Genomic DNA, 8,244 nt, shown 5'->3' on the forward strand with positions numbered 1-8,244 from the left:
TGATGATGCAACCATCTTTCCCTGAATCCCCAGAGGAGCAAAGAGCAAAGCTGCTGCGGCAGTTAAAAAATACGCTCACTCAAGCATCGCACCTCTCCTTTTCCCGCTAATTTTGGCAAAGCGAAAGCAATTAGTCGTTGGCGAGCCGGAAATTTGAAACCAGATCGATCGAGGAGGCCTGCAGCCCTCTTAATTATCGCCAGGCATAAACAACTGGGGATTACTAATCTAATGGTTAACCGACAGTCTGCAGTGGATGGGGTAATAAACTAAGCTAGGCTAAGCTAAGCACAAGGAGGGACAGGGGTGCCCCTGACCCAACCGGTGGCCTTGGATCCGGAGATTCTGCAGACACACATGACACACACACCCCTCCCTCTCCCTCTGCCGCTTTACAATGTCAGCGGCTCAAAACCCTTTGATCCGGTTAAAATTTCAGTTAAATTATTAGTAACACGGCTCCACCGCTGGTGTGCTCGCGGCCGCCTAATCCGCCATTTCCTTGCTGGTTTGCCGCTGCTGATTGGATTGCTCCGTCCATCCCCCTCCCCCACCCCTGCCGATCTCCTTTCCCATGGAGAAGATATAAAATTTGCAGCCATGCCGGCCTGCACGCCCCCCTCTCTTCTTCCTCCTTACTAAACCTTAGTGTGAGTGTGAGACTGAGTGAGTAAACCTCGCCAACAAGCCACCTAAAAGCAAGTGCTCTGTTATTATCTATCCGTCCATCTATCTACCCTTCCAACACAAGCAAGAACCAAGATTTTGCTTGTGCTTGTGTTGCTTCTGAATTTGACGCAGCAGCATGTGCAGCTGAGCCGCCGCCGCACCGCCTCTTGATCTGTTCGTCGACAGTGCGGTGTCAATCAGTCCATTGTAGCTGGCTTGACTGCTCGCTCGTCGTACGCGCATGCCTCCTGATATGGGCGGTTGCGGGCGCGTGGCGGCGGTGCTGTGCTGCGCGGTCGTCGTGGCGTGCATGGGCGGCGGCGCGCTCGCCGTGGACGCGCAGGGCGCGGCGCTGCTGGCGTGGAAGCGCACGCTGGGCGGCGGCGGCGCGGGGGCGCTGGGGGGCTGGAGCTCGGCCGACAAGTCGCCGTGCCGGTGGACCGGCGTGTCGTGCAATGCCGACGGCGGCGTCACGGAGCTGAGTTTACAGTTCGTCGACCTGCTGGGCGGCGTGCCGGACAATTTGGCGGCGGCTGTGGGCGCCACGCTGGAGCGGCTGGTGCTCACCGGCACCAACCTGTCCGGGCCCATCCCGCCGCAGCTCGGCGACCTGCCGGCGCTCACGCACCTTGATCTCAGCAACAATGCGCTCACGGGCTCCATCCCGGTGAGCCTCTGCCGGCCTGGGAGCAAGCTGGAGAGCCTCGCTGTCAACTCCAACCACCTCGAGGGCGCCATCCCGGACGCCATCGGCAACCTCACGGTGCTGCGCGAGCTCATCTTCTACGACAACCAGCTCGAGGGCGCCATCCCGGCCTCCATAGGCAGGATGGCCAGCCTTGAGGTGCTCCGTGGTGGCGGCAACAAGAACCTCCAGGGCGCGCTCCCGCCGGAGATCGGCAACTGCTCCAACCTCACCATGCTCGGCCTCGCCGAGACCAGCATCTCAGGCCCCCTCCCGGCGAGCCTCGGCCAGCTCAAGAACCTCGACACGCTGGCCATCTACACCGCGCTGCTCTCCGGCCCGATCCCGCCGGAGCTCGGGAAATGCGCCAGCCTGCAGAACATCTACCTGTACGAGAACGCGCTGTCCGGCTCCATCCCGGCGCAGCTCGGCGGCCTCAGCAACCTCAAGAACCTGCTGCTGTGGCAGAACAACCTCGTCGGCGTCATCCCGCCGGAGCTGGGCAAGTGCACGGGGCTCAACGTCATCGACCTGTCCATGAACGGCATCACCGGCCACATCCCGGCGTCGCTCGGGAACCTCGTCGCGCTGCAGGAGCTGCAGCTCAGCGTCAACAAGATGTCCGGCCCGATCCCGGCGGAGCTCGCGCGGTGCACCAACCTCACAGACCTAGAGCTCGACAACAACCAGATATCCGGCACCATCCCGGCCGAGATCGGCAAGCTCACGGCGCTGCGCATGCTGTACCTCTGGGCCAACCAGCTCACGGGCACCATCCCGCCGGAGATCGGCGGCTGCGTCAGCCTCGAGTCGCTCGACCTGTCGCAGAACGCGCTCACCGGGCCCATCCCGCCGTCCATGTTCAGGCTGCCCAAGCTGTCCAAGCTGCTGCTCATCGACAACGTCCTCTCCGGCGAGATACCGCAGGAGATCGGCAACTGCACGTCGCTCGTCCGGTTCCGGGCAAGCGGCAACCACCTCGCCGGCGCCATACCGGCGCAGATCGGCAAGCTTGGCCACCTCAGCTTCCTGGACCTCAGCTCGAACAGGTTGTCTGGCGCCATCCCCGCCGAGATCGCCGGGTGCCGGAACCTCACGTTCGTCGACCTGCACGGCAACGCCATCACCGGCGTGCTGCCGCAGGGCCTGTTTCAAGGAATGATGTCCTTGCAGTACCTCGACCTCTCGTACAATGCCATCGGCGGCTCACTCCCGTCGGAGGTGGGCATGCTCGGTTCGCTCACCAAGCTCGTTCTGGGCGGGAACCGGCTCTCCGGCCAGATACCTCACGAGATCGGCTCGTGCGCGCGGCTCCAGCTACTGGACCTCGGCGGCAACTCGCTGTCCGGTGCCATACCGGCGAGCATCGGCAAGATTGCAGGTCTGGAGATTGGTCTTAACCTCAGCTGCAACGGCCTGTCGGGTGCCATGCCCAAGGAGTTCGCCGGGCTCACGCGGCTCGGCGTGCTCGACGTCTCGCACAACCAGCTCTCCGGAGACCTCCAGCTGCTGTCCGCTCTCCAGAACCTCGTCGCGCTCAACGTCTCCTTCAACAATTTCTCTGGGCGCGCGCCGGAGACGGCGTTCTTCGCGAAGCTGCCCATGAGCGACGTCGAGGGCAACCCGGCGCTCTGCCTCTCCCGGTGCCCCGGCGACGCCAGTGACCGTGAACGTGCAGCTCAGCGCGCCGCTCGCGTCGCCACGGCCGTTCTGCTCTCTGCTCTCGTGGTCCTCCTGATTGCCGCGGCGGTCGTCCTACTCGGTCGCCGGCGCCAAGGCTCGATTTTCGGCGGCGCGCGCCAGGAGGAGGACAAGGACGCCGAGATGCTGCCGCCGTGGGACGTGACGCTGTACCAGAAGCTGGAGATCAGCGTGGGCGACGTGACCCGCAGCCTCACGCCGGCGAACGTGATCGGGCAAGGCTGGTCCGGCGTGGTGTACCGCGCGAGCGTCCCGTCCACCGGGGTCGCCATCGCCGTCAAGAAGTTCCGGTCGTGCGACGACGCGTCCGTGGAGGCGTTCGCGTGCGAGATCGGCGTGCTGCCCCGCGTGCGCCACCGCAACATCGTGCGGCTCCTGGGGTGGGCCTCCAACCGGCGGGCGCGGCTCCTGTTCTACGACTACCTCCCCAACGGCACCCTCGGCGGCCTGCTGCACGGCGGCGCGGCGGGCGCCCCCGTGGTGGAGTGGGAGCTGCGGCTCTCGATCGCCGTCGGCGTGGCCGAGGGCCTCGCCTACCTCCACCACGACTGCGTGCCGGCGATCCTCCACCGCGACGTCAAGGCCGACAACATCCTTCTCGGGGAGCGCTACGAGGCGTGCGTCGCCGACTTCGGCCTCGCCAGAGTCGCCGACGAGGGCGCCAACTCGTCGCCCCCGCCGTTCGCCGGATCCTACGGGTATATCGCTCCCGGTAAGGCATCCATTTCAGCCACAGAATTCCATCTTTGTACCACCGTACTTTTGCTGTCAGTTAGTGAAGTTCGTTATACGTCATCTGATCCCATTCAAATTTGTGGTGCAGAGTACGGATGCATGATCAAGATCACGACCAAGAGCGACGTGTACAGTTTCGGGGTGGTGCTGCTGGAGATGATCACGGGGCGGCGGCCGGTGGAGCACGCGTTCGGCGAGGGGCAGAGCGTGGTGCAGTGGGTGCGCGAGCACCTCCACCGCAAGTGCGACCCGGCGGAGGTGGTCGACGCGCGGCTGCAGGGCCGGCCGGACACGCAGGTCCAGGAGATGCTGCAGGCCCTCGGGATCGCGCTGCTCTGCGCCAGCACGCGCCCGGAGGACCGGCCGACGATGAAGGACGTGGCGGCGCTCCTCCGCGGCCTCCGCCACGACGACGGCGCCGAGTCGCGGAAGATGAGCGGCGGCGACGGCGGGTCCTTCGGCAAGTGGAGCGAGCAGAGTAGACCGGTGCCGCTGCCGCGCCCGGGCCAGACGCAGGCCCACTCCAGCTCGCTGGCCTACTCAACAACCGGGAGCGTGTAGCTCGTTGGACCAAGCAAGAGGATGGATCCCGTCCCGGTGACGCCAAACGCGGCACTGTGGCGACGGCGACCGCACCGCGCGTCGTCGAGCGGCGGTGGCGCTGTCGCCGGCCCGCCGCCGGCCCAGGAGCTAGCCTCGCCGGACAGGGTGGGATCGACGCATCGTGTGGTCCGGCCCGGTGGAGCAAACAAGGTAGAAGACGCCACCGCGAACCACGTACCACAGTAACACAAGCAACAGCAATAATTCGCATAATACCATAGCCAACGCCTGGTGATGCAGACGATGCATCGCATCTGGCGCGTGTGTGTACATTAATCCTGTCCAATCTCCATGATCTCTTTGGCGTGACTGTGATCTGGTGACGTGACGCCGCTCCACATTCCCATTGCCGTGCATGCATCTGTCCCCGTTCGTGTTGGCCGCGCTGCGACGGGCAATCATGTTTAATCATGTGACCGGTGATTTGTTCCGGGGCCGCTTTGGGTGAGCTCGTGGGGCGGTGGGAAATGGACGGACGGACAGCACTGGCGTCTGCCGGGGCCGGCGACAATCGGTGGTGCAGGTAGGCGGCGGATACTGCTTTGTGCAGGTTACTGTTCCCTCCGTCCTATAATATAAGACGCGTTTTTCATTATAGGATGGAGGGAGCAGTGGTGAGCGTGAAATTTGCTCCTTTAGGCCAGGCCGCCAGGGCTTTCGACACGCTGGGCCGTGGAATGTTGCGAGTTTGTTCTTCTTTCTTTTCTTTTTTAATAATATAAAAGAAAGCCATCTCTCCGATTTTCATTACTAGAAATCAACAGGTTCTTACACCAGCAAAATATGAAAAGATAGCAAAGCCTTAACCTTGCATCCAAGCAGCTAAAAGCAAGACAGGAGTAGGAGCCATCCCTCGCCCCCTTACATCTACTATCTAGCAGCTCTGATCTAAGGACTGGGCTCAAATCTAGGTCCAGGCCGAGCAAACATGAACATAAAAGGTTCTAGACGTATTACATCATGGCATATATAGGATAACAGGAGAGTAAAGCAAAAGCTGTCCCAGATGTGCCCTTCTGGCCAAGGTCGTCGTCCCAGGATGCAGAATATCAGCTGTTTTTATTCAGCTGCAATCCTCCTCACACAAGGACGCCACCCATGAGCCACCAAGAATACCTCTTTTGCGACTTTTCCAACCCGCCTCACTCCTGCTGCCATCATCTCACTTCTTTCGGGGTTTTTCTGCAAAATCATCCAATCATGAAGACATTTTAGAAAGAAGTTAACTGGTATACAAGGGTCATCTACCTTGCTGTTATCAAACACCACACCATTTCTTAATTTCCAAAGTGTCCAGGCAGAAATCCCTACCATTACCAGACCTCTCTCATCTCTACTAAATTTCTTAACCCAGGATCCCATTACAGAATCCAAAATTTCAGGGATGTCTGACAGATTGAAAGCACACTTCAGAACATTCCACAGCATACAAGCTATCGAACATGTAAAGAAAAAATGATTAACAATTTCATTTTGCCCGCGGAAATGGCATTTTTGTCCCCTTTCCACCCCCTGCGTAATAAATTATCTTTCGTAAGTATACTATTTCTGAGAGCTAACCACATAAAAACTTTAACTCTAGGGGGAACTTTTGCTTTCCGCATAAAGAAATGTGGATATTTAATACCATTTTCAATCAAATGTCTATATAGAGATTCGACAAAGTAAATACCATTTTTATTCAAGGTCCATTTAACATCATCCTTTTTGTCTGACAAAGCATAAGAAGCACATCCTCCTTTTATGTGTTTCCACAGCTCAAAAGAGTCACCAGTTAAGGTTCTTCCAAACTGTACTGAATCTGAACCTTTTTTCCAAAACTTCTTTAACGGTTTTGTTTTTATCAAAGCAAATGTTATATAAACGAGGGAAGCTCTTTTTTAGAGCTGTGGGTCCAATCCACCAATCTTCCCAGAATCTCACAATTTTTCCATCTCCCATAGTAAATCTGTAAAGAGAGAGGAAAAGATCTTTGTATTTTAAGATCTCACGCCAGAACTGCGAATCACCCTTCCTGGCAGCGACTACATTTAAATTGTTGTTTTTCTGATATTTGTTATGAATAATATCTTGCCAAAGTCCTTCAGAAGTAAACCGCTTCCACCACCATTTACAAAGTAAAATTATATTCATCAACTCTAGGTTTTGGATCCCTAAACCTCCCATATCCTTGGGTCTAGACACCTCTGACCATTTAACCAAATGATATATTTTTCTTATCATTTCTCTCCTGCCATAATAATCTAGCTCTAAAGAAGTCCATTCTTTTGCACACCCCAACAAACAGTCCACAAAAGGACATCATGAAGTATGAGATCCCAGATAGTGAGGATTGTATTAATGAAGGAAATATGCCCTAGAGGCAATAATAAAGTTGTTATTTATATTTCCTTATATCATGATAAATGTTTATTATTCATGCTAGAATTGTATTAACCGGAAACTTGATACATGTGTGGATACATAGACAAAATACAGTGTCCCCAGTAAGCCTCTACTAGACTAGCTCGTTAATCAAAGATGGTTAAGTTTCCTAACCATAGACATGTGTTGTCATTTGATGAACGGGATCACATCATTAGGAGAATGATGTGATGAACAAGACCCATCCGTTAGCTTAGCATAATGATCGTACTATTGCTTTCTTCATGACTTATACATATTCCTTTGACTATGAGATTATGCAACTCCCGAATACCGGAGGAATACCTTGTGTGCTATCAAACGTCACAACGTAACTAGGTGATTATAAAGATGCTCTACAGGTATGTCCGAAGATGTTTGTTGGGTTGGCATATATCGAGATTAGGATTTGTCACTTCGAGTATCGAAGAGGTGTCTCTGGGCCCTCTCGGTAGTGCACATCATAATAAGCCCTGCAAGCAATGTGACTAATGAGTTAGTTACGGGATGATGTATTACAAAACGAGTAAAGAGACTTTCCGGTAACGAGATTGTAAGGGCATATTTATCCCTACGGTGTTTTGGTGATTGATGACAATGCATTTGCGGACTAATCAGGTGCTTTGAGTTCTTTCAGATATTCATCCTTCGGCACGAAACGATTATTTCCCCTCGGCGCTCTACTCAAGACGGTGTAGCTTCCTTCGTGACTTTGTTGGTGGACTAAGTTTCGTAGTAGTCACCGTACTATCAAGAGGGGATCTGCTTCGGTATGGTTTGGGTGGAATCAACACGTACACGTTCTTCTCTCACCCACCGTTTCTTTCCGTCTCTCCGGAGCTCCTCTTTGCGTGTTTTCCTGGACCCAGCGGTAGTACCGCGGGCCACAGCGGTAGTACCGCTGAGACTCACTAAGCGGCAGTACCGCTCCTCGGAGCGGTAGTACCGCTTTATGGCCTCAGCAGCAGTACCGCTGCGGCTCCGTGTTCCTACCGCCTCGACTCGAGTGCGCATTTTCTCGTGTCAGGTTTTACGGCACTAGCTGCAGTATAGCGGTAGTACGGCTGAAGCTCAGCAAGCGGTAGTACCGCTCCTCCGAGCGGTAGTACCGCTGGATGGCCTCAGCCGCAGTACCGCTGTGGCTCTGTGCTCCTACCGCCTCGACTCGAGTGCGCATTTTCTCGTGTCGGGTTTTACGGTACTAGCTGCAGTAGTAGTGGCGGTAGTGCTGCTTGTGAGCGGTAGTACCGCCCTGCCTCCGCGGTAGTACCGCTCTGGGTCCCAGCCCCAGCCTCTTCTCTTCTAGCGCGGCAGTACCGCTGAGGTGGAGCGGTAGTACCGCTTATGAGCGGTAGTACCGCCCTGCCCCCGCGGTAGTACCGCTCTCTGCGGGGCTGAGTGGGGGGTAACGGTTGGATTGTTCCCCCCACTATAAAAGGGTGTCTTCT

General features: G+C 56.2%; 1 protein-coding gene across 1 annotated transcript; it reads left to right on the top strand.

Annotated features, from left to right (window-relative positions):
- The first annotated feature begins 453 nt into the window (after positions 1–453).
- LOC125542777 (uncharacterized) lies at positions 454–4,804 on the top strand. The gene is made up of 2 exons (XM_048705951.2): positions 454–3,767; positions 3,879–4,804. The coding sequence occupies exons 1-2, from the start codon at positions 911–913 to the stop codon at positions 4,349–4,351; spliced, it is 3,330 nt and encodes a 1,109-aa protein (XP_048561908.1). The 5' UTR covers positions 454–910; the 3' UTR covers positions 4,352–4,804.
- Positions 4,805–8,244: the final 3,440 nt, after the last annotated feature.

Source organism: Triticum urartu, chromosome 3A, assembly GCF_056163025.1.
Source record: "Triticum urartu cultivar PI428250 chromosome 3A, HENAU_Tu73, whole genome shotgun sequence".
Taxonomy (NCBI): Eukaryota; Viridiplantae; Streptophyta; class Magnoliopsida; order Poales; family Poaceae; genus Triticum; species Triticum urartu.

Excerpts from the sequence above, each read along its gene's own strand:
- LOC125542777 (XM_048705951.2), top strand. The coding sequence starts at position 911 with ATGCCTCCTGATATGGGCGGTTGCGGGCGCGTGGCGGCGGTGCTGTGC. Across the intron at positions 3,768-3,878 it reads CTACGGGTATATCGCTCCCG|AGTACGGATGCATGATCAAG; the intron begins GTAAGGCATCCA and ends TTTGTGGTGCAG.